The sequence below is a fragment of the Pleurodeles waltl genome, chromosome 1_2 (assembly GCF_031143425.1).
Source record: "Pleurodeles waltl isolate 20211129_DDA chromosome 1_2, aPleWal1.hap1.20221129, whole genome shotgun sequence".
Taxonomy (NCBI): Eukaryota; Metazoa; Chordata; class Amphibia; order Caudata; family Salamandridae; genus Pleurodeles; species Pleurodeles waltl.
In genome coordinates this window covers 1,166,911,064-1,166,937,963 of record NC_090437.1, presented here as the reverse complement: position 1 = coordinate 1,166,937,963, position 26,900 = coordinate 1,166,911,064, and the positions used below count along the sequence as shown (strand labels likewise).

General features: G+C 45.6%; 1 protein-coding gene across 1 annotated transcript in view; it reads right to left on the bottom strand.

Moving 5' to 3' along the window:
* Positions 1–26,900, bottom strand: part of MAN2B2 (mannosidase alpha class 2B member 2) — a 369,901-nt gene that overhangs the window by 268,985 nt on the left and 74,016 nt on the right. The window contains exon 5 of the mRNA XM_069203167.1: positions 17,014–17,129. Coding sequence (XP_069059268.1) covers positions 17,014–17,129 — 116 coding nt within the window. The remainder of the gene's footprint in view (positions 1–17,013; positions 17,130–26,900) is intronic.

Below are 26,900 nucleotides of genomic sequence, written 5' to 3'. Positions count from 1 at the left end.
CAGAAATACACAAATTCGATCGCCAACACATAACTTTTTAACACTTTCTGTCAATCAAACATTTTGGAATTTCCGCTTATTCTCTCTCATCTAGCTCTCTTATTTACATAGCACTCTCTCTTTTTATCCCTCTTTTGGCATCCCTTATTCACAAACAGCACTGTTTCTTTCCCACTCATACAAAACTTGAATTAAAATGTCAAGAAAAAGTATACCATTTTCTGAGATTACACTTCATTGTTGCAGAAAATATTTTATTAAATGCTCACAATACTATTTGTATTATAATACATTAACATCCACAACACCAATAGCTCTAATGCTTACAAATGCGAGACCTATTGCATTGCAAATGCTTGTTTTATTATTATTATTGTTTTCATGCTGTATCACGAGTGAGACGAATTCTGATTAAAGCAGCTTAATTAACTCTGCTGCTGCCGGCCCCATATACCACTGCTCACAGCCGCTCACATTTACCTGACCAGCAGCCATGGATGAGTAACTGCGGTGCACACGGAACATGCTAGCAAGAGTCCTCTTTGGGTGGGGGGGGGGGGGGTAGGATAAAATGCACACTGCAGCTTTCAGCATGTACTTGTTTTTCTGCTTTCATGGTGCTCTGTCACCAAGCGTAAAGAGCTGCGTGCTTCCTAAACACAAGTCGCTCTGTTCCTGTTTTTCATTATCGTTTGCGTGCTGTAACACGAACCCGCAGACAGCTGATAAAATGTTCTTAATTAAATGCCGCTATCAGCCCCATATACCACTGCCCACAGCCACTCTTCAGCTCTCAGCATTTACTTGTTTGTTCAACTTTCATGGCGGGATGGCACTGAGTGTAAAGAGCAGTGTTATTCACAATTAACATTTGTATTGCTTGTGAAAGTACTTCACATGGTTGGAAATGAGGCAGCTTGGTGCTAATTTGTTCTGCTCACGTTGGACTCTGGGCCGGTGGTTTCCGGATCCATGATTGGAACTTAGGTGTTTTCGAGTGTTTGCTTGTTTCAAATTGGGCCACATACCTGTTTCTTTTTAGGGTCGAGCCTGCGTTGCCTGCGCTCGCGCATGCGTATCGCAGCGAGACGCTTTAGTGTTTAGAAAAGGGCTCGGAGCCCTGTCGACGTCACGTCAGTGTTTTTCATTGGTTCGTGGGTTTGCCTAATAAAATCTGCTTGCTTTCATTAGTCAAAGGCATGTATACGTCATGCCTTTTCCGGTAGCTAGCCCTCCTAGAGCGCATCGACCAAGTACAGAAGACTTTGCATTTGCTGGACTACTCAGCCAATACCTGATCACACAACTAAATTCCAAAAATTGTCATTAGAAACTGATTTTTTAACTTTGAGCTATTTTTCTAAATTTTTAAAAGTCCTGCTAGGGCCTTGTGTTAGTCCCTGTTTGCATTTCTTTTAGAGTTTAAAAGTTTTTGTAAAAGTTTGAATTAAGTTCTAGAGATAGTTTTAGATTCTTAAAAAGTATTTCAACTTTTAGAAACATAATGTCTGCTGCAGAAGAGATTGTGATGGAACTCAACCTCACCCCTTACCTGCATCTTAGGATGTCAGAGCTAAGGTCTCTCTGAAAAATCAAAAAGATTAAAACTGGTTCAAAACCTACCAAAGTACAGCTCCAGGAGCTTTTGGCAGAGTTTGCTAAGATCAACTCCTCTGAGGATACCTTCCCAGAGGGGGAAGCTAGTGATGTGGAGGATTTCCCACCCCCACTCCTAGTTAGGGAGAACAGGGTCCCTCAAACCCTGTCTCCACAAGTGAAAGTCAGAGATGCTGCTTCTCTCACAGGAGAGTCCAGCAACTCTGGAAGCATTGAGGGCAGCCTCACTGAAGATTACCTCCAGTTAGCCAGGATGGTGAAAAGATTGGCTTTGGAAAGACAGATCCTAGCCATAGAAAGGGAAAGACAAGAGATGGGCCTAGGTCCCATCAATGGTGGCAGCAACATAAATAGGGTCAGAGATTCTCCTGACATGTTGAAAATCCCAAAAGGGATTGTAACTAAATATGAAGATGGTGATGACATCACCAAATGGTTCACAGCTTTTGAGAGGGCTTGTGCAACCAGAAAAGTAAACAGATCTCACTGGGGTGCTCTCCTTTGGGAAATGTTCACTGGAAAGTGTAGGGATAGACTCCTCACACTCTCTGGAAAAGAGGCAGAATCCTATGACCTCATGAAGGCTACCCTGATTGAGGGCTTTGGATTCTCAACTGAGGAGTATAGAATTAGGTTCAGGGGGGCTCAAAAATCCTCGAGCCAGACCTGGGTTGATTTTGTAGACTACTCAGTAAAAACACTGGATGGTTGGATTCAAGGCAGTGGTGTAAATGATTATGATGGGCTGTACAATTTATTTGTGAAAGAACACCTGTTAAGTAATTGTTTCAATGATAAACTGCATCAGCATCTGGTAGACCTAGGACCAATTTCTCCCCAAGAATTGGGAAAGGCGGACCATTGGGTCAAGACTAGGGTGACCAAGACTTCCACAGGGGGTGACCAAAAGAAAGGGGTCACAAAGACTCCCCAGGGGAAGGGTGGTAAGACAGCCAAAAACAAAAATAGTAAAGAGTCTTCTACAGGCCCCCAAAAACCTGCTCAGGAGGGAGGGTCCAGAGCCTCTTCACAAAACAATTTTGGGTACAAGGGTAAAAACTTTGATCCCAAAAAGGCCTGGTGTCGTAGCTGTAATCAGCCTGGACACCAAACTGGAGACAAGGCCTGTCCCAAGAAAACAACCACTTCTAACTCTACTCCAGCTAACACTGGAATGGCCAGTCTCCAAGTGGGATCAACAGTGTGCCCAGAGCAAATCAGGGTCCACACTGAAGCTACATTAGTCTCTGAGGGTGGGGTGGATTTAGCCACACTGGCTGCCTGGCCCCTGTTGCAAAAATACAGGCAGCAACTGTTAATTAAGGGGACAAGTGTAGAAGGCCTGAGGGATACAGGTGCCAGTGTCACCATGGTGACAGCGAAACTGGTTTCCCCTGGTCAATACCTGGCTGGACAAACTTATCCAGTCACCAACGCTGACAATCAGACTAAAGTACATCCCATGGATATGGTAACTTTAGAGTAGGGAGGGGTCAATGGCCTGAAACAGGTGGTGGTCTCCTCAAATATCCCTGTAGACTGTTTGCTTGGAAATGACCTGGAGTCCTCAGCATGGGCTGAGGTAGAACTCAATACCCATGTAGCCATGCTGGGTATCCCTGAACTGGTGTGTGTCAAGACAAGGGCACAGTGCAAAGCTCAGGGTAAAAAAGTGGTGTTGGCGCCTGGCAAAAGGGCCCAAACCTCCAAGAGAAAAGGAAAGAAGACTGGGGAACCAGCTTCCACACAACAAGAGAAAGAGAACCTCTATTCTCAGGAAGAAGTTCTGCCCTCTGAGGGAACTGAGCCCATGGAGTTAGAACCTTATCAGGTTGAGCTCCTAGGCCCAGGGGGACCCTCAAGGGAACAGTTGTGTAAGGGGCAAGAAACATGTCCCTCTCTTGAAGGCCTTAGGCAGCAAGCTGCTGAAGAGTCCAAAGGAAACATAACAGGAACACAGAGTCTATTGGGAAGATGGACTCCTTTACACTGAGACAAGAGATCCCAAACCTGGTGCCACTAGGAGAGTGGTAGTGCCTCAGGAGTTTAGGGAGTTCATTCTAACCTTAGCTCATGATATTCCTCTTGCTGGGCATTTGGGACAGACCAAGACGTGGGAGAGATTAGTCAACCACTTCTAATGGCCCAACATGTCCCAGAAGGTCAAGGAGTTTTGTGTCTCCTGTGCCACCTGTCAAGCCAGTGGTAAGACAGGTGGACACCCAAAGGCCCCCTCATTCCACTTCCAGTGGTGGGGGTCCCCTTTGAAAGAGTGGGTGTGGACATAGTGGGTCCACTTGAACCTCCCACAGCCTCAGGGAACCAATACATACTAGTAGTAGTGGATCATGCTACTAGATACCCTGAAGCAATTCCCCTTACGTTGACTACTGCCCCTGTAGTAGCCAAAGCACTCATTGGTATTTTTACCAGAGTGGGATTTCCTAAGGTGGTGGTGTCTGACAGAGGTACCAACTTCATGTCAGCATACCTGAAACATATGTGGAATGAGTGTGGGGTGATTTACAAATTCACCACACCATACCATCCACAAACCAATGGTCTTGTAGAAAGATTTAACAAGACATTGAAAGGCATGATCATGGGGCTCCCCGAAAAACTCAAAAGGAGATGGGATGTCCTCTTGCCATGTCTGCTTTTCGCCTACAGAGAGGTGCCTCAGAAGGGAGAAGGGTTTTCCCCCTTTGAACTTCTGTTTGGCCATCCTGTAAGGGGACCAAAAGCTCTTGTAAAAAAAGGTTGGGAGAGACCTCTTCATGAGCCTAAACAAGATATAGTGGACTATGTACTAGGCCTACGTTCAAGGATGGCAGAGTACATGGAAAAGGCAAGCAAAAACCTTGAGGCCAGCCAACAACTCCAGAAGATGTGGTATGACCAAAAGGCTGCTATGGTTGAGTCTCAGCCAGGGCAGAAAGTCTGGGTTCTGGAGCCTGTGGCTCCCAGGGCACTTAAGGACAGATGGAGTGGCCCTTACCCAGTGCTAGAGAGGAAGAGTCAGGTCACCTACCTGGTAGACCTAGGTACTAGCAGGACCCCCAAAAGGGTGATCCATGTGAACCGCCTCAAACTCTTCCATGACAGGGCAGATGTGAATCTGTTGATGGTAACAGATGAGGACCAGGAAGCTGAGAGTGAACCTCTCCCTGATCTCCTCTCCACAGACCCTAAAGATGGCTCAGTTGATGGAGTGATCTATTCAGACACCCTCTCTGGCCAACAGCAATCTGACTGTAGGAAGGTCCTGCAACAGTTTGCTGAGCTCTTTTCCCTAATCCCTGGTCAGACACACCCCTGTGTACCCATGATGTGGACACAGGAGACAGCATGCCTGTCAAAAACAAACTTTTCAGACAGTCTGACCAAGTTAAGGAAAGCATCAAGGTGGAAGTCCACAAGATACTGGAATTGGGAGTCATTGAGCACTCTGACAGTCCGTGGGCTAGCCCAGTGGTCTTAGTCCCTAAACCTCACACCAAAGATGGAAAGAGAGAGATGAGGTTCTGTGTGGACTACAGAGGACTTAATTCTGTCACCAAGACAGATGCCCATCCCATTCCAAGGGCAGATGAATTGATTGATAAGCTAGGTGCTGCCAGATACTTAAGTACCTTTGACATGACAGCAGGGTACTGGCAAATCAAAATGGCATAAGGAGCAAAAGAAAAGGCAGCATTGTCCACACCTGATGGGCATTATCTGTTTACTGTTATGCCTTTTGGTTTAAATAATGCCCCTGCCACCTTCCAAAGGTTGGTGAATCAAGCCCTTGCTGGCTTGGAGTCTTTTAGTGCAGCTTATCTTGACGATATTGCTGTCTTTAGCTCCAGCTGGCAGGATCACCTGGTCCACCTGAAGAAGGTTTTGAAGGCCCTGCAAGCAGCAGGCCTCTCTATCAAGGCATCCAAATGCCAGATAGGACAGGGAACTGTGGTTTACTTGGGACACCTTGTAGTTGGAGGCCAAGTTCAGCCACTCCAGCCCAAGATCCAGACTATTCTTGCCTGGGCAGCTCCAGAAACCCAGACTCAAGTCAGGGCATTCCTTGGCTTGACTGGGTACTACAGGAGGTTTGTGAAGGGATATGGATCCATAGTGACACCCCTCAAAGAACTTACCTCCAAGAAAATGCCCAAGAAGGTAAACTGGACTGTAGAATGCCAACAGGCCTTTGACACCCTGAAACAAGCAATGTGCACAGCACCAGTTCTCAAAGCTCCAGATTACTCCAAGCAGTTAATTGTGCAGACTGATGCCTCTGAACATGGGATAGGGGCAGTGTTGTCCTAAACAAATGATGATGGCCTTGACCAGCCTGTTGCTTTCATTAGCAGGAGGTTACTCCCCAGGGAGCCGCGTTGGAGTGCCATTGAGAGGGAGGCCTTTGCTGTGGTTTGGTCCCTGAAGAAGCTGACCATACCTCTTTGGTACTCACTTTGTAGTTCAGACTGACCACAGACCTCTCAGATAGCTAGTGCAAATGAAAGGTGAAAATCCAAAACTGTTGAGGTGGTCCATCTCCCTACAGGGAATGGACTTTATAGTGGAACACAGACCTGGGACTGCCCATGCCAATGCAGATGGCCTTTCCAGGTTCTTCCACTTAGAAAATGAAGACTCTCTTGGGAAAGGTTAGTCTCACCTTCTTTCATTTGGGGGGTGGGGGGGGTTGTTGTGTAAGGAAATGCCTCCTTGGCATGGTTAACCCCTGACTTTTTGCCTTTGCTGATGCCAAGTTATGATTTGAAAGTGTGCTGAGGCCTGCTAACCAGGCCCCAACACCAGTGTTCTTTCCCTAACCTGTAACTTTGTTTCCACAATTGGCACACCCTGGCATCCAGGTAAGTCCCCTGTAACTGGTACCCATGGTACCAAGGGCCCTGATGCCAGGGAAGGTCTCTAAGGGCTGCAGCATGTCTTATGCCATCCTGGAGACCCCTCACTCAGCACAGACACACTGCTTGCCAGCTTGTGTGTGCTGGTGGGGAGAAAATGAATACGTCGACATGGCACTCCCCTCAGGGTGCCATGCCAACCTCACACTGCCTATAGGTATAGATAAGTCACCCCTCTAGCAGGCCTTACAGCCCTAAGGCAGGGTGAGGGCATAGGTGCATGAGCACTATGCCCCTACAGTGTCTAAGCAAAACCTTAGACATTGTAAGTGCAGGGTAGCCATAAGAGTATATGGTCTGGGAGTCTGTCATACATGAACTCCACAGCACCATAATGGCTACACTGAAAACTGGGAAGTTTGGTATCAAACCTCTCAGCACAATAAATGCACACTGATGCCAGTGTACATTTTATTGAAAAATACACCTCAGAGGGCATCTTAGAGATGCCCCCTGAAACCATACCCGACTTCCAGTGTGGGCTGACTAGTTTTAGCAGCCTGCCACACACCAGACATGTTGCTGGCCACATGGGGAGAGTGCCTTTGTCACTCTGTGGCTAGTAAAAAAGCCTGTACTGGGTGGAGGTGCTTCTCACCTCCCCCTGCAGGGACTGTAATACCTGGCGGTGAGCCTCAAAGGCTCCCCCCCTTTGTTACAGCACCCCAGGGCACTCCAGCTAGTGGAGTTGCCCGCCCCCTCCGGCCACGGCCACACTTTTGGCGGCAAGGCCGGAGGAGATAATGAGAAAAACAAGGAGGAGTCACTGGCCAGTCAGGACGGCCCCTAAGGTGTCCTGAACTGAGGTGACTCTGACTTTTAGAAATCCTCCTTCTTGCAGATGGAGGATTCCCCCAATAGGATTAGGGATGTGCCCCCCTCCCCTCAGGGAGGAGGCAGAAAGAGGGTGTAGCCACCCTCAGGGCTAGTAGCCATTGGCTACTAACCCCCCAGACCTAAACACCCCCCTAAATCGAGTATTTAGGGGCTCCCAGAACCTAGGTAACTAGATTCCTGCAACCTAAGACGAAGAAGGACTGCTGAGCTGAAAATCCTGCAGAGAAGACGGAGACACCAACTGCTTTGGCCCCAGCTCTATCGGCCTGTCTCCCCACTTCAAGAAAAACTGCAACAGCGACGCGTTCCACAGGGTCCAGCGACCTCTGAAGCCTCAGAGGACTACCCTGCATCTAAAAGGACCAAGAACTCCTGAGGACAGCGGCTCTGCTCCAAAGAAGAAACCTCTTTGCAGCAAAGAAGCAACTTTGAAAGAATACACGTTTCCCGCCGGAAGCGTGAGACTTTGCACTCTGCACTCGACGCCCCCGGCTCGACTTGTGGAGAACCAACACTACAGGGAGGAGTCCCCGGTGACTGCGAGCCCATGAGTAGCCAAAGATGACCCCCCTGAGCCCCCACAGCGACGCCTGCAGAGGGATTTCAGAGGCTACCCCTGACCGCGACTGGCTGCTTCAAAGACCCGACGCCTGGTAAGGACACTGCACCCGCAGCCCCCAGGACCTGAAGGATCCGACCTCCAGTGCAGGAGCGACCCCCAAGTGGCCCTCTCCCTTGCCCAGGTGGTGGCTAACCCGAGGAGCCCCCCCCTTGCCTGCCTGCTTCGCTGAAGAGACCCCTGGGTCTCCCGTTGAACTACATTGCAAACCTGACGCCTGTTTGCACTCTGCACCCGGCCGCCCCCGTGACGCTGAGGGTGTACTTTTTCTGCTGACTTGTGTCCGCCCCGGTGCCCTACAAAACCCCCCTGGTCTGCCCTCCGAAGACCCGGGTACTTACCTGCTGGCAGACTGGAACCGGGGCACCACCTTCTCCATTGAAGCCTATGTGTTTTGGGCACCACTTTGACCTCTGCACCTGAACGGCCCTGAGCTGCTGGTGTGGTAACTTTGGGGTTGCCCTGAACCCCCAACGGTGGGCTACCTTGGACCCAACTTTGAACCCTGTAGGTGGTGTACTTACCTGCAAAACTAACAAACACTTACCTCCCCCAGGAACTGTTGAAAATTGCAGTGTCTAGTTTTAAAATAGCTTATTGCCATTTGTGTGAAAACTGTATATGCTATTTTGCTCATTCAAAGTTCCTAAAGTTCCTAAGTGAAATACCTTTCATTTAAAGTATTGGTTGTAAATCTTGAACCTGTGGTTCTTAAAATAAACTAAGAAAATATATTTTTCTATATAAAAACCTATTGGCCTGGAATTGTCTTTGAGTGTGTGTTCCTCATTTATTGCCTGTGTGTGTACAACAAATGCTTAACACTAGCCTCTGATAAGCCTACTGCTCGACCACACTACCACAAAATAGAGCATTAGAATTATTTATTTTTGCCACTATCTTACCTCTAAGGGGAACCCTTGGACTCTGTGCATGCTATTTCTTACTTTGAAATAGTACATACAGAGCCAACTTCCTACACCCTATATCTGGGACTTCCTGACTACCTGCTCAATGGACTTCAGGCGGTCCAGAATACGCCGGCCCACGTTCTCCTTAGCTTGCCTCAGAGAATGCAAGTGCCCTTCATTGGCTCCCAATAAGAAAGAGAATCCTCTTCAAAACACTAGTTTTGGTCCATAGGGCACTCCATCATACAGGTACAGGCTATCTTAGGGCCAGATTCAGCTTTTGCGCCCCCGCTAAAAACCTGTGGTTAGCTAAGAGCCTTCTAGCTAGGATCCCTAACATTCGCTGCATCAGAACTGGAGGATGGGAGAAGTGATGAAAAGCACAAATCCACAATGTGTTGGACCAATTTAATATTTATTGTTAAACAACAATTCTTAAAAGCAGTACAAGCACTGAGGCCAGAAGACACCGCCAGTCCCCAAGTGCTTCACTCAGTGCCTCTTAGTGTTCAAATAAGGAACCTTTATATATCATCATCGGACAAGACCATTTCATCAGCCACAGCTAACAGATAACCAACTCATACAGACATACACTATACTAAAGACTATAACTCACAGGGACTTGTCCTATCTTGAACCAACTGTATGGAACAAACTCCTTCTTGAACTGCACTCAGTTGATGATACTTCACTGTTTAAAAAAAAGCTGAAAGCCTGGCTTTTTTCAACAAGAATAAATGGTCCAACTGCACTCTGAAGGTGTCAGACAAGCTCAGTGCCAGGACACTCCTTAAAATAGCCTTGCGCTTTACAAGTCACATTTTATTCATCCTGTTACGTTTTACATGTCCTAGTAGCGAAAAACTGTTACATTTGTTTTTCACTACTGCAAGGCCTAAGCTCTCCTGTAGGATAACATTAGGATTACTTTATTACATTTTAAAGTGTAATCTTCAATGTGTAAGAGATGGGACCTCCAAGTTTAGTGTCTCTGAAATCACAATTTAAAATCACAACTTATGGTGAAGTTGAGTTTTAAATTGTAATTCTGAAAATGCCACTTTTAGAAAATTGGCATTTTCTTAATTTAACCATTTGGTACCTTCTGCTTTTCTCAGAATACAGAGGGGTGTGGAATTCAATAAAATATCTACTTTCCCATGGGACAGGCTGTTTCTTAAATCTACTTGTCCTGTAAAAAAATCTACTTGCCCCTTTGGTGCCATGTAGTGTTATGGCAGCAATCTCATTATGTAAGAGGTCTGATAATAGCCTCTCTGATTATGCCAGGGCTACTACTATAGTAGAGCTTCAATGCTTGCAATTTCAATCCCTACTATAGCAATTTCCTTATTTTGTCCCCTTTCCGCAGATCTACATACTGGGCCTGACGGAAACAGTAAGCAATAGGTCTAAGGCTGGAATGCCGTTGAATCTGCAAACCTACTAACTTGCATGTTTTAAGGATTTTCACCAGCTCTTCCCTAATCTTTTCCCATAATGAGAAAGGTTGGAAATTTGCTCCCAACAATGGCAGAAATAGAAGTTCTTTCAGGGTTGGGAAAAAAGTGGTTGGAGGTAAGTGAACTTGTAAACACTCTATAGATTTTCACGAGTCAATCTACAGACATATTTGTTCGTGCTAAAATACAGTTCGCAAATATTATCTAGGAGTAAGATTTCATGGTCTATTCCTGTATGTTGTTGTGAATTCATGAAAGCCACAAATTCAAAGACATTTATCATGGGTGCACTTTTGTGACCTTCTTTGAAAACTGGGTCCCTAGTTAGGTCTGACTTTAACAAAGACATTTTGTTTTTATTAAACTTCTATTTCACTCTCTATCAGCTAGCTTTACTGTGAGTGATCACATTTTTCTCTTCCACAAGGAGCATATAGTTTTGTTCAGTGCCAGGAACTACTGGTGTAACAAAACTGTAGGGGGGCCCCATGCAAAGAATATGGACGCCCCCTCTGGACTCACTCAGGGCAGAACTTCTATTTCACTCTCTATCTATTGGCTAGCTTTACTGTGAGTGATCACATTCTGCTCTTTCACAAGGAGCATATTGGCACACAAAGTAGTTTTGTTCAGTGGCAGGAACTACTGTTGCAATCCGTGGTGTAATTAAACTGGAAGGGGCCCCCCTGCAAAGAACATGGAGGCCACCCCCTCCGGACTCACTCAGGGCAGGTGATGTGCGGAGGGATCCCCCTGGAGGGGGGCTACAGGGCTTTCGTTACGCCACTGGTGGCAATGTGTGCTTTTTAAGACCAAAAACATTTTTTTTTCCTCTTTGCCAGTGTTTGTTACAATGGTGAGGGTCTGGCATCTCCCACAAAAATCAAGTTCTACAAAAGCCATGTCAAAACAAGACAAGCATTGACAAAACCAAAACCCCACAATACAATGTTTTATCGATTGGCTTTGCCAGTGTTTGGTTATTTTCATGCTTCCCACAATATTGTTGAAAATGGTTACAGTGATTTTCCATTAGGAATAGTTTTGGGAAATACTAGCATGCATCAAAATATTTTACTAAATGACGCTTCAAAGAAATAGCACCTACATTTTTGAAACTTTTTTTTCCTACTTGCATTTTTTTCTGAAATTTTATTTTGAAAGCAAAAAATCATCACTCTTGCTTACAAGCTTTTGCAAACATTTGTATCTAATTAGAGACCATTCTGAGGGCCTTATACTTAGGTTCATATTGTTAAAAGTTTCAAAAGTGTTTACACTTTTTTTTTTTTTTTTACAGGAACCACTGTCAGTAGTGCAGTGTGACCTTAAAACGTTTATATACAGCGCTCACCCTAATAATGAAGGCTTTTCAGTATTGAACCATAAATATGCGTTCGAACAGCATTAACATTTGGAGACACATATTACCTCAACTGCAGACAGTTCCCTTCTCTGTAAACTAGCAGCCAAAGGGTTTGTGCTGCATGGGGTTGGGTCTACTTGTTCCAAGGCCAAAATAAACATGAGCACTTGTTGCCCTTGACCCCAAACAATATGTCCCGGGCGTCAGGCGACAGGAATGCCACATCCCTGATACACGTCTGGGATGGGTGACAGCTGGGCTTTGTGCATTCTCTTTAGGTAGCCAAACGCAAAGGGAGCTTAGGTGTGACTGATGGGTCATCCACAGCCTGATGGGCCATCCTAGGCAGGATGGGAGGGAAGAGCTGACACTTACACCTGAGTAGTCTGTGTCCTGTCTCCACACAAAGGACTGGTTAACCCCCTGTAGTGAGTCTGGAGCCAGGGTAGGAGGGCACGGACTCTGTGCACTTCTAAGGCATCTCTTTGAAGTCTCCCCCACTTAAATGGCACAGCTGGGTATAAGTACAGGGCCTCAGACACCTCCAATACAGTACTCTTCTGGATACTATGTCAGGAAGAAGGACTGCTGAAAGGACGGTCACTCTGCTGGACCCTGTGAACTCCTGCTCTGCTGACCTGCGGGCTGTTGCGCTGCTTGCCTGGGGGTTTGAGAAGGACTGGACCTGCATCTCTTCAAGCAAAGTGACTCCAAGGGCTTGCTGGCTTGCCTCCTGTTCGAAGTCTCGGGGACATCAAAGACTTCCAGCCCATCTGCCTATAGCACCTGGACTTTGTTTGCTACAAGTCCTGCCCTGCCAAGTGGTGCCAATTCAGTTCTGGGCCCTTGGAAGTGAATATAAAGTGCTGCAACTGCCAAAATCATCTACGCTGTTGCGCCCTTCGTAATCAGCACATCTCCATCTGTATATCGCCGCTGGCACGAGGATCGAGGACACTGCATTGCCGCTGACAAATCGCTGCTGCTGCAAGGATCAAGGACATCACATCTCCGCCATTCCCAACGCATTGCCGGCATTCCCAATGCCTCCCTGCTTTTGCGTGACTCGGAGCCAACACACCGCCTACATCCTCAGGATCAACACAGACACGTTGCCTCATTTGCTCCTTGTATCTTGTCCTCGATGTCGATGTGACCGTGAACCACAGTACTGTTTCAGCGGGCCAAGGCTTGTCACTGTATCCAACCGGCACTCCATCACAGTTGGCCTGAACTTTTGGATTTGACCTGGTCTAGCACGACCAGATAGCTCCGGTTAACGCTTTTTGCTTTTGACCACTACATTTCAGTTTAATCTTTAAAAATTCAAAAAATCATAACTCTGGTTATACTTATTGGATGTTTGTTGTTGTGGTCTGGTTTTCTTCTTTAAATTAATCTCTATTTTTCTAACCAGGTGTGGTATCTTTTTGGGGGGTATTTTCACTGTTTTACTGTTTGAAGTGTTGCACAAATACTTTACACAATGCCTCTTAAGTTAAGCCTGATTGCTCTATGTGAAGCTACCAGAGGGTGAGCACAGATTACTCTATAGTGTGTTTGTCACTTACCCTGATTAGGATTGTGGTTCCTGCTTGGACAGGGTGCATACCTCTGCCAACCAGAAACCCAATTTCTAACACCAGTGAAGCAAGAGCCTCTAGTGGGAGATCCTCACAGAAACAATGCCACAACACGTAAATGAAAATTGTATAGGTTAAAGAAGATATGTTTTGGAGATGGGACAATGATAAAGAAAGACAAGGATAAATGCTGCATTTTCAAAAGCTCAGTGATACACCCGTGTAGAAGAACATTTGGATCTACAGCAACAACCTTTGGCTATGTTCAAAGTCTCCAAATTATTCCTGAATACAAACATGTTCTCCTTAGACCATTCAAGAAAACCTAAGTCACTAAAACTATGTAGAACCTTAAGATGGCTAATGACCTTCATCCTGAAGAGTAAGAGAAGGCCATCAATGATAAAACATTTGCTGCTGTTCCTGTTGCAACTCTGACCCATTCATTTAATCACTTACAATCAGTAACTGTGAATAGCAAGTCTACAACAGAGGTGGTATTCTCTGGAAAAAAACCTGGAAACTACTAGCTTGTACAGTTCTAGTAATCCTCTTTATTTTTTAAATGAATACTCGAAAATATTTATAGAAACCCTTTGTAGCACATAGGTCCACTTAAGTCTGTTTTAGTCCATACAGATCAAAAAAGGCAAAGAGAGAACTGACAATACTAAAAAAGACTCTGCATATTATCGACAATCTTTGAAATATGAGGAAGCCAGCAATGCCAAATCCCTATATGCTAAAACTCATTTGATTGAGTTCACTGGTGTGTCACAGAGGACACTTAAAAACAAATAGGAGTAGGTATGCAGTTTCAGAGGTAGGTATGGACTTGGGTCACGAGGATCCTTAGGTGAAAGCATCGATTACTTGCATCCTTTCTAAACTATGTGTCTGAATCACCACTGCTGTTTGCCCTGGCTGTGGAAAAATTTGTGCAACCTATAAGGGGAATACTGCGATTTGAGAGATGCATATTGGATGAATTCAAACTATTCATGTATGTGCATTACAAGTTAATCTCACTCGGATATCCACCCCCCACCCCTACCAACATTGAGGAGTAAAAGTCCTACTATATAGGATCAGATCAAAATATCAAAACGCCAAAACGTAAACTATAAACATGATTTATGTTTAGGTGACAAAAACACATGATCCCTTATTTGAGGATTAGTATCACCACAACATCCACAGAAGGATATGTTTGATATCTCCACATTTAACCCAAGGATAAAAAGAAACTGTTTGGAGATATGCCTGCATGCTTGCGTCTAAACAAGATCACTGCGGTTAAGATGGCAATAATGTTGAATTTCTTGAACCCGTTTCAAAGAATCTCTGTGGTGATACTCAAGGGACAGCAGGAAACAACTGTTGTCTACCCCTAGGAAGAAAGAAGGAAACTGAATAAGAGAAGACAAGTTATCTTGCACATAATGCAAGGAGGTGTTCAAGTGCTGATTGTGATGAACATCAATTAAGCTACACCACTGTATTGTTTAGTTTTGTGGTGCAAAAGAGGACCAGAGGAGCAACGATGATTTATTGGCAGATAAATGCTAACAGTCTCCTATAATTAGACTTTTTTCTTTACAAGTTGGCAATCACTAGTGCCAGGATTATGGTCTTGAATGTAATTTGCCGAAAGTAATGCATGTGGTCCCCGGTTCCTTAATGTGTAAGCTTCAGAATCCCTACACATTCACCCACCCACAAGACCCAAACAAGTTTCTCTCCATTAAAAAATAACCATTACATCCTTTTTCGAGAATAATTATATTTAATGCTTACTTGTAAAAATAATATTGTTTTAAATACGTAGTTTTGTTGCTGTTGAAGATGTAAACTTTGTTAAGGGATTCTGCTCTATCCTATGGTATTTCACAGAGAACACCCAGACCAAGTATTGCGCTCCCCTTGCATGGAGAATTCATCAGAAAATACGCATTGTAAGAAACAACAAGAGAGTAAGTTTTCATGCACAAAGTATGACGTACGCCGGTTATTCTTCGAGAAGTCATAATTCTGCAAATAAGCCATTATTTTAATTGCAGTAAGAAGAAACAGATCTTGCCAATTGCAGCTCTCCACAATGTAGTTTACTTGAATTGGTGAATAAGAGGCACCTAGTATTTCTGTGCAGGCTGGCTGATAGAATAGTATGCATTACTCTAATTTTCCCTTTTCTTGCCACTGTTTGCAAGTGATAGTTTAAACTGGGCACAATCATATGCTCCTGGGTGGTAATCAGACTGCATTTATGCCAAGTCTCAATGAAAACAATTAGGTTGCATTCCTTCTCAGCTATTGGTTCTCATACACCAAGGGTATGAGTACGGCTACAGTGCAGTTTGATGATGTTAATTATTATTTCCTACCTACCGACAGTGCATGTGATGTTGCTGCAAGAAGTTTTGTTGTAATATAACACACTTGGAACCCACCCATTGCTGATCATTCATTGGCTTCATTGTAATTCTTATTTGATGCCACTTTCTGTTCTTTGGTTTGGAGCATGGACCAAGTACTGATTTATTTACTTTTAGTGTCCTTCCACTGTCCATCCACTAATCGTTGTAATTCGGGTGCTATTTTGTTTATTAATGCTTTCCATCCATGTAGCTTCTTCCCCTCCCACCAACCTTTGCTTCTTCCCCTCTCTTCACCATTCAGCTTAAGTCCCTCCTGATTGTACAAAAATTATTTACACTTCGAATGGCGACTTTCTTGCACCTCGCTTTTAGAAACGTAGTCCCAGTCGGGTGCTTTACTCCTCCTTCAAAGTTCTTCATGTTTGTCCCAGCATTACAAACTGCAGACTGGACAGCCACTCTCTTTCTTACCTTGCTGCTAAATCCAGGAATAGCTTACCTGACATTTTAGAATTATTCCATTGCAGCTTACATTTAGTAAAGCCTTAAAACTTGGATATTCAGCATTTCGGACAATTGTTGATTCCACAGGGTATTTCTTTCTGCTTATTCTGGATGTTGCTTCAGTGTAATTATCATGCTGCAGGATACCTCAGTGAGTTGATTGTTCACATTTGATAAATTATCACTCATTTGCGCAAACAACAAAATCCTCTGACCAAGCATAACACATATTGCTGCCTTTCTGGCCCTGAAGCCCCATTCTAACCGTTTTTCTCACGCTCTAAAATACACCTACGAATGACACAGCATAAATGGAACAGACGAAGACCCCTCGTCACATCTTGCCCCCCACACTCACACAAATCGTTTCTTACCAGCATTTTCATTTCCTGTGCTTCTTCCCTGACCAACACCCTCTGCTTACCAAAACGCATAACTCACCTCCTACATTTTTAGACACTAACCACCTGTACCCTTGCATGTCTCAATAAATTGGTAATGTCTGTCCGTGTTGCTTCATCCCCTCCCCCTACAACAATTGTCCATATTGCTTCTTTCCTCCCGCCCTCCCATTGTCTGATTCCCTCCAACCAACACTATGGTGCAGCCAGTGCTGGCAACGTCATCTCGCTTTTTTTGCTCTTCCCACCCTCCAACTGTCTGTGTTGCCCTATCCCACTCTCTCTCCCATGGTTAGCGCTGCACACCGGCCACAAGAAAACAAATGCTACGACGCGGCCAGAGCTGGACAGAATGTTGGCACTGGCATTCCAAAAAATTGCAATTTTATGCTTGCTTTCTTAATTATTTAAATACCTGTTTGAGAATGGAAGGTAAGATGGTGTGCAGTAGCTGTACTGGTCCATGACATGAGTAAAGATTTCCTGACTTTCAGATAAGGAGGGTGAACCTCTCCAAACAAACTGGAGATTCTGAAAAAGATCAAGAACGAAACATTAAACTGTGAGTACAGTGGCTGCTATCTGCAATAGCACACATCTAGTTTTTGTAACCACATAAAAAAGCGGCTCTCGTGCTCAAGGCCAAAATCTACACACACAACATATTATGGCAATAGCAAAGCCTGGCCCAGGGCAATGTGTTCAGAGGAATTCTATTTAATCTCTACAGAGAACAGACGGGAGTGTCTAACTTTATTCTATGGCCAGTTAAGTTCAACCAGATTTAGAGTATTAAAGTGACGTTATAGTTAGTAAGGTAATAATATATTGGACTATGTTAAAAAAAACAAAAAACTAGAAATTCACTGAAAAAACAAATGCTGAAGTGGCGTTATAGTTGGGTGCTGAAATAATACAAAAATGAATGTTTTAAAACAAAAAAAACTCAAGTTCATCAACTATAGTGTACTGAGCTAATTATAACTTGTGCTCCCGCCATGCACTGCTTATGATCTCACATATTACATCACTCATGGCCTGTTAAATTACATCACTGGTGATCTCTGTAGTCTCACATCTAGGGTATCTCTTCCAAAGCAAATACTTGAGATATTATTTTACAAAACTCCACCTATTTCTGGTCTTCGGGAGTAGCAGCATATCATGACTACTAGCCAATAGTGCTGCATCACTTGGAATATTACCAATAATCTTCTCACCAACTGTATCTATGTTACCTATACATTTCAGCTCTAAATCTACTGCAGGTGAGCATTCAAGTTCTTACTGTGTCGGTTTGCTTTCTGCAATAACGCAACTGAAGGCATGCCAGACGTAGTTTAGAGGGTAGCAAACACAGTTCCCCATTACTGTCACTGTAGCACATTCAGTATCATACTCATGGGTAACACCTATTGTACATCTGTTTGTGGCATGAGACGCTGCAGATTCACATGCTGTGCATTATCCTGCCATCTAGTGTTGGGCTCGGAGTGTTACAAGTTGTTTTTCTTCGAAGAAGTCTTTTCGAGTCACGAGACCGAGGGACTCCTCCCTTTCGGCTCCACTGCGCATGGGCGTCGACTCCATCTTAGATTGTTTTCCCCGCAGAGGGTGAGCTAGGAGTTGTGAATATAGTAAATGTGCCCATACAATGGAGTTAGTATGTATGTACATGATGTGTATTAAAATAGTATTTATTTACAAATTTACAATTTCATTCAACTTATAACGGCTACAGGCTCCCGGGGAGGTGGGAGGGCGCATGTGAATCTGCAGCGTCTCATGCCACGAACAGATGTACACTGGGTAAGTGACATTTTCCGTTCGATGGCATGTGTAGCTGCAGATACACATGCTGCGCATAGACTAATAAGCAGTAATCTCCCACAAAAGCGGTGGCTTAGCCTGTAGGAGTTGAAGTTGTCTGAAATAGTGTTCGTAATACAGCCTGTCCTACTGTGGCTTGTTGTGTTGTTAACACATCTACACAGTAATGTTTTGTGAATGTATGAGGCGTGGACCATGTGGCTGCCTTACAAATTTCTGTCATAGGTATATTCCCTAGAAAAGCCATTGTGGCGCCTTTTTTCCTAGTGGAATGCGCCCTTGGTGTAATAGGTAGATCTCTTTTTGCTTTAATATAGCAGGTTTGAATACATTTCACTATCCATCTGGAAATGCCTTGTTTGGATATAGGATTTCCTGCATGAGGTTTTTGGAAGGCTACAAACAATTGTTTTGTTTTGCAAAACTGTTTTGTTCTGTCAATGTAATACATTAGTGCTCTTTTTATGTCTAACGTATGTAAGGCTCTTTCGGCTACTGAGTCTGGTTGTGGAAAGAAGACTGGGAGTTCCACTGTTTGGTTTAGGTGGAATGGTGATATAACTTTTGGCAAAAATTTGGGATTTGTACAGAGAACCACTTTATGTTTATTTATTTGTATAAAGGGTTCTTGTATAGTAAATGCTTGTATTTCACTTACTCTCCTAAGAGATGTGATAGCTATTAGGAAGGCTACCTTCCAAGTTAAGTATTGCATTTCACAAGAGCGCATGGGTTCAAATGGTGGTCCTATGAGTCGTGTTAATACAATGTTAAGGTTCCACGAAGGTACTGGTGGTGTTCTCGGTGGTATGATTCTCTTTAATCCCTCCATAAATGCTTTGATAACTGGGATTCTAAAAAGCGATGTTGAATGTGTAATCTGCAGATAGGCAGATATTGCTGTGAGATGTATTTTAATAGAAGAGAATGCTAGTTTAGACTTTTGTAAGTGTAATAAGTAACTTACAATGTTCTTTGCGGAAGCATGGAGTGGTTGAATTTGATTATTGTGGCAGTAGTAAACAAATCTTTTCCATTTGTTTGCATAACAATGTCTTGTAGTAGGTTTCCTAGCTTGTTTAATGACCTCCATACATTCTTGTGTAAGGTCTAAGTGTCCAAATTCTAAGACTTCAGGAGCCAGATTTCTAGATTGAGCGATGCTGGATTTGGGTGTCTGATCTGTTGTTTGTGTTGAGTTAACAGATCTGGCCTGTTTGGTAATTTGACGTGAGGTACTACTGATAGGTCCAGCAGTGTTGTGTACCACGGTTGGTGAGCCCAGGTTGGTGCTATGAGTATTAGTTTGAGTCTGTTTTGACTCAGTGTGTTTTCCAGATAAGGAATGAGTGGGAGAGGGGGAAAAGAGTAAGCAAATATCCCTGACCAACTGATCCATAACGCATTGCCCTTGGACAGAGGGTGTGGGTACCTGGACGCGAAGTTTTGGCATTTTGCGTTTTCTTTTGTTGCAAATAGGTCTATTTTTGGTGTTCCCCAGTGTCAAAAGTAATTTTGTAGGATCTGGGGATGAATTTCCCATTTGTGTGTTTGTTGGTGATCTCGACTGAGATTGTCGGCTAACTGGTTTTGAATGCCTGGGATGTATTGTGCTATTAGGCGAATGTGATTGTGAATCGCCCAATGCCAAATTTTTTGTGCTAAGAGACACCGTTGTGACGAGTGTGTCCCTCCTTGTTTGTTGAGGTAATACATTGTTGTCATGTTGTCTGTTTTGACAAGAATGTGTTTGTGGGCTATCAGTGGTTGAAATGCTCTCAAAGCTAGAAACACTGCCAACAGTTCTAACTGATTTATGTGCAGTTGTTTTAGTTGAATGTCCCATTGTCCCTGTATACTGTGCTGGTTGAGGTGTGCTCCCCACCCCATCATGGAAGCATCTGTTGTGATCACGTATTGAGGCACTGGGTCTTGGAATGGCCCCCCTTTGGTTTAAATTTATAGGGTGCCACCATTGAAGCGAGAAGTGTGTCTGGCGGTCTATCAACACTAGATCTTGGAATTGACCCTGTGCTTGTGACCACTGTTTTGCTAGGCACTGTTGTAAGGGCCGCATGTGTAGTCTTGCGTTTGGGACAATGGCTATGCATGAAGACATCATGCCTAGAAGTTTCATTACAAACTTCACCTGGTAGTGTTGGTTTGGCTGCATGTTTAATGCTATATTTTGGAAAGCATGTACCCTTTGCAGACTTGGAGTGGCAATCACCTTTTGTGTGTTGAGTGTTGCTCCCAAGTATTGTTGTAACTGGGATGGTTGTAGATGTGATTTTTGGTAATTTATAGAAAACCCTAGTTTGTGTAGAGTTTCTTTAATGTATTGCGTGTGAAGAAGACACTGTTGCTGAGTGCTGGTTTTTATTAACCAATCATCTAAGTATGGGAATACGTGTATGTGCTGTCTCCTTATATGAGCGGCTACTACTGCAAGGCACTTTGTGAATACCCTTGGGGCTGTTGTTATCCCGAACGGTAACACCTTGAATTGGTAATGCACGCCCTGGATTACAAACCTTAAGTATTTCCTGTGAGAAGGATGTATGGGTTTGTGGAAATATGCATCCTTGAGATCTAATGTTGACATGTAGTCCTGTTTTTTGAGCAAGGGAATCACGTCTTGAAGTGTTACCATGTGTAAGTGATCTGATTTGATGTAGAGATTCAGCGTTCTGAGGTCTAACATGTGTCTCAACGTTTTGTCTTTCTTTGGAATTAGCAAATATAGGGAGTAGACACCTGTTCCTTTTTGATGGTTGGGTACTAGTTCTATTGCTTGTTTTTGTAACAATGCTTGGACTTCTAGCTGTAACAGGTCTAAGTGTTGTTTGAACATATTGTGTGCTCTTGGGGGCACATCTGGTGGGAAATTGATGAATTCTATGCAATAACCATGTTGGATAATGGCTAGGACCCATGCGTCCGTAGTTATGTTTGTCCAGTTTTTGTAGAATGCAGTAAGTCTCCCCCCCACTGGTGTTAAGTGTTGGGGGTTTGTGACATTGAAGTCACTGTTTGGCTTGAGTTGTTTTAGGGCTTTGGAATTTTCCCCTTGCTCTTGGGAATTGACCACCCCTGTATGAGCCTCGAAACCCTCCTCTCTGGTACTGCCCCTGATAGGTGGGTCTGGCTTGTGAGGTGGAAGGCTCTGGGGTTTGGGTACAAAACCCCCCTCTAAACTGTGGCCTTCTAAAAGTGCCTCTGCTTTGTGGGGAGTAGAGCGCGCCCATGGCTTTGGCCGTGTGTGTCCTTCTTTAGTTTCTCAATTGCAGTGTCCACCTCCGGCCCAAACAATTGTTCCTGGTTAAAAGGCATATTTAACACAGCTTGCTGGATTTCCGGTTTAAAACCTGAGCTCTGTAACCATGCATGCCTGCGAATGGTTACCGCAGTGTTCACTGTCCGTGCTGCTGTGTCTGCCGAGTCCAGTGCAGACCTTATCTGGTTGTTGGAAATTGCTTGTCCTTCTTCAACAACCTGTTGGGCACATTTCTGGTGTTCCTTGGGCAAGTGCTGTATTATATGTTGCATCTCGTTCCAGTGTGCCCTGTCGTAGCGAGCCAGCAGAGCTTGCGAGTTGGCAATTCACCATTGATTGGCTGCTTGTGCTGCCACTCGTTTGCCCGCAGCATCGAACTTCCGACTTTCCTTGTCAGGCGGTGGTGCGTCTCCTGATGATTGGGAGTTTGCCCTCTTCCTTGCTGCTCCCACGACCACCGAATCTGGTGCCAGTTGCTGTGTTATAAACACAGGGTCCGTTGGGGGAGGCTGGTATTTTTTCTCCACCCTAGGCGTGATAGCTCTGCCTTTCACTGGGTCCTGGAAGACTTGTTTTGCATGCTTGAGCATGCCTGGGAGCATTGGCAGACTTTGGTAGGAACTGTGGGTGGATGCCAAGGTGTTAAATAGGAAGTCATTCTCTATTGGCTCCGAATGCATTGCTACATTGTGGAATGCAGCTGCCCTTGATAACACCTGGGTGTATGCAGTGCTGTCCTCTGGAGGTAACGGCCTTGCCGGGTAACAATCTGGACTGTTGTCGGAGACCGGTGCATCATACAAGTCCCATGCATCCGGGTCATCCTGCGTCATCCCCGTATGTGTTGGTGACTGCATTGGGGGTGTTGTTACCGGGGACAGCTGTGGTGAATGTAGTGGAGAAGGCTGTGGCAAAAACCTTGGTGGTGGTGTTTTGTCTCTAGCCACCTTTGCCTTTGGCTGCATTTCTGACTCTTGAAATGCCAGCTTTCTTTTAATTGGAGGAAGAGTTTGATATTTCCCAGTCTCTTTCTGGATGTGCAGCCTCCTTTAAGTATGGTCTGGTTCCTCCATACTTATTTCCTGCTCAAATCTATGTTGTTGCATTTGGCTGGAAAGTCTGTGCTCTTCTGTGTAAGAGCCTACTTTCGGCTCCGAGGCTGCCTTTTTCGGTACCGAAGGTTTGGAAACAGTCTTTTTCGGTTCCGAAACAACTTTCTCTACCTTGGGTGTGTCGAACTCTCGGTGCCGAGATCGTTCGGAGCCGGAATCTCGACCGGAGTCGGATGTCTTCGGCAGTTGTGAGGCCTTTTTCGGTGCCGATGGCTGGTCACCGTGTTTTCGATGGGTAAAGCCATGGCCTGTTGGCGGTGGCATCCCCCTGGCCTTTATGATTTTGGAGTGAGTCTTGGACGGGGCAGTTTTACTCACAGTTTTCTGCGTTGTCGTCGGTTGCTCACTTTCGGAGTCGTCTGAGTCCGTTTCTTGAATGGAGATTCTTTCCTCCTCTTCGACGTTGATCTGTTCTGTCGGTGTCGACGCCATTTGCAGTCTTCTGGCTCTTTGATCGCATAGGGTCTTTTTCGATCGAAATGCCCGGCAGGCCTCGCAGGTATCCTCCCTGTGTTCCGGTGATAGACACAGGTTACAGACCAAGTGTTGGTCTGTATAAGGATACTTCGCGTGGCAATTCGGCCAGAAGCGGAAGGGGGTCCGGTCCATTAGTTTTGACGATCGACGCGGTCGGGCCGAACAGGCCCCGCTAAGGAGTGGAAGCCCCGAAGGGCCGCCGGAGCGCTTCTTCTATCGGTGTCGATATCCTAACACTAAACCGGTACCGAGCGCGAACAATACCGTCGAATTTTCGATAATTAGCTAACTTTCCCGATTCGAAATACGGAGCGAAGAGGAACACGTCCGAACCTGATGGCGGAAAGAAAACAATCTAAGATGGAGTCGACGCCCATGCGCAATGCAGCTACACATGCCATCGAACATATATATATATATGTGTATATATATATATATATATATACACACATTTATTCACACACAATGGTCACAATGGTTGAAGTGATGTTTTAGCTCAGAATTGTAATTACATCTTTATTTACATTGACATTACATAACAACTGGTGGAAATTCATTGAAAAAAACAAAGGTTAATCGGACGTTATAGTTAGGTCAAACACTCAGTTAAAACAAACAGTTTTAACCTCTTCTGTGCCTTGGACGAGATGATCTCGTCCAAGGCTACAGTTCCCCTGTGCCTTGGACGAGATCATCTCGTCCATGGCACAGGGGAACTTGGGGGCGCGCTAGCGCGCCCCCCGTGCACCCCCCTTCCCCCCCCAAGTCGGGGATGGAAGGGGAAGACCTTCCCCTTCCACCCCCGACCCCCCCCTGTGACATCAGCGCGCGCGCGCACGCTGATGTGTCACAGGGGCCTCCCTCGTCGCGCTGGAAGCTCTGCTTCCAGCGCGATTGAAAAAGAAATGCAAAAGCATTTCTTTTTCAATCACTTGGGAGGCCCGGAGGGGCTTCAAAGGGAAGGAAAAGTATTTCCTTCCCTTTGAAGTCCCTCCGAGGGTTTCAAAAGCCGGATTGCTTGCAATCCGGCTTTTGAAACCCCACTAGACACCAGGGATTTTTTTTTTTCTTTGAAATTGACAAAAGGGAGCGACCCCTTGGGCAAGGGTCGCTCCCAGGGGGGGCATTTTTTTGAAAAGGCCTTTTCTGCCCCCCCTGGGGGCAGAAACCTCTAGGCACCAGGGACCATTTTTTTTTTTTTGTTTCATTTTTTTTTATTGAGGTGGGGAGCGACCCCTTAGGCAAGGGTCGCTCCCCTTGGTGGAAAATTATATTTTGGCCATTTCTGCCCCCCTTGGGGGCAGATTGGCCTATTTTGATGAGGCCAATCTGCCCCCAAGGGGGGTAGAAACCACTAGACACAAGGGATTTTTTTTATTTTTTATTGTTATTGACAAAAGGGAGCGACCCCTTGGGCAAGGGTCGCTCCCAGGGGGGCATATTTTCGGGAAGGCCTTTTCTGCCCCCCCTGGGGGCAGATACCTCTAGGCACCAGGGACCATTTTTTTTTTTTTTTGTTTCATTTTGGTTTTTTTTTGGTGGGGAGCGACCCCTTAGGCAAGGGTCGCTCCCCTTGGGGGAAAATTATATTTTGGCCATTTCTGCCCCCCTTGGGGGCAGATTGGCCTATTTTGATGAGGCCAATCTGCCCCCAAGGGGGGTAGAAACCACTAGACACCAGGGAGTTTTTTCTTTGCGTGAATTTCACGCAAAGGGAGCGACCACTTAGGCAAGGGTCGCTCCCTGGGGGGGAGGGCAATTTATTTTAGGCCATTTCTGCCCCCCCTGGGAGCAGATCGGCCTATTATTAGGCCGATCTGCCCCCAGGGGGGGAAGAAACCTCTAGGCGCCAGGGCAAATTTTTTTTTTGTGTTTTTTTTTTTGTTCTTTCTTTTTTTTTAGAGATGGGGAGCGACCCATCAGGCAAGGGTCGCTCCCCTGGTGGGCAAATTGTATTTAGACCATTTCTGCCCCCCTGGGGGCAGATTGGCCGATTTTAGGTCAATCTGCCCCCAAGGGGGCAGAAACCACTAGGCACCGGGGATTTGTTTTTTGGCGCCAATGTCACGCAGGGGGAGCGACCCCGTAGGCAAGGGTCGCTCCGGGGGGGGGGGTGGGTGTTGGGGGGGCAAATTTATTTTAGGCCATTTCTGCCCCCCCGGGGGACAGATCGGCCTATTATTAGGCCGAACTGCCCCCGGGGGGGTGGGCAGAACACTCTAGGCGCCAGGGCAATTTTGTTTTTGTGTTTTTTTTTTTTGTTGTTTCTTTTTTTAGAGATGGGGAGCGACCCATCAGGCAAGGGTCGCTCCCCTGGGGGGGCAAATTGTATTTAGACCATTTCTGCCCCCCTGGGGGCAGATTGGCCAATTTTAGGTCAATCTGCCCCCCAAGGGGGCAGAAACCACTAGGCACCGGGGATTTGTTTTTTGGCGCCAATGTCACGCAGGGGGAGCGACCCCGTAGGCAAGGGTCGCTCCCGGGGGGGGGGGGGGGTGGGGGTTGGGAGGGCAAATTTATTTTAGGCCATTTCTGCCCCCCCGGGGGACAGATCGGCCTATTATTAGGCCAAACTGCCCCCGGGGGGGGCAGAACACTCTAGGCGCCAGGGCAATTTTTTTTTGTGTTTTTTTTTTTTTTGTTGTTTCTTTTTTTAGAGATGGGGAGCGACCCATCAGGCAAGGGTCGCTCCCCTGGGGGGGCAAATTGCATTTAGACCATTTCTGCCCCCCTGGGGGCAGATTGGCCAATTTTAGGTCAATCTGCCCCCAAGGGGGCAGAAACCACTAGGCACCGGGGATTTGTTTTTTGGTGCCAATGTCACGCAGGGGGAGCGACCCCGTAGGCAAGGGTCGTTCCCGGCGGGAGAGGGTGGGGGTTGGGGGGGCAAATTTATTTTAGGGCATTTCTGCCCCCCCCCCCGGGGCCGGCTCAGCTACAGGCCAAACACCACAGGTAGGCACCTTGCAAAAAACACCTCTGTTTTCTGTGAAAAAATATGTTGTGTCCACGTTGTGTTTTGGGCCATTTCCTTTTGTGGGCGCTAGGCCTACCCACAGAAGTGATGTACCATTTTTATCGAGAGACTTAGGGGAACGCTGGGTGGAAGGAAATTTGTGGCTCCTCTCAGATTCCAGAACTTTCTGTCACCGAAATGAGAGGAAAAAGTGTTTTTTGGGCCAAATTTTGATGTTTGCAAAGGATTCTGGGTAACATAACCTGGTCAGAGCCCCGCAAGTCACCCCATCTTGGATTCCCCTGGGTTTCTAGTTTTCAAAAATGCACTGGTTTGCTAGGTTTCCTCAGGTGTCGGCTGAGCTACAGGCCAAAATCCACAGGTAGGCACTGCTTTTTATAAAAAAATGTGATGTGTCCACGTTGTGTTTTGGGCCCTTTCCTTTCGTGGGCGCTAGTCCTACCCACACAAGTGAGGTATCATTTTTATCGGGAGACTTGGGGGAACGCTGGGTAGAAGGAAATTTGTGGCTCCTCTCAGATTCCAGAACTTTCTGCCACAGAAATGTGAGTAACATGTGTATTTTTAGCCAAATTTTGAGGTTTGCAAAGGATTCTGGGTAACAGAACCTGGTCCGAGCCCCGCAAGTC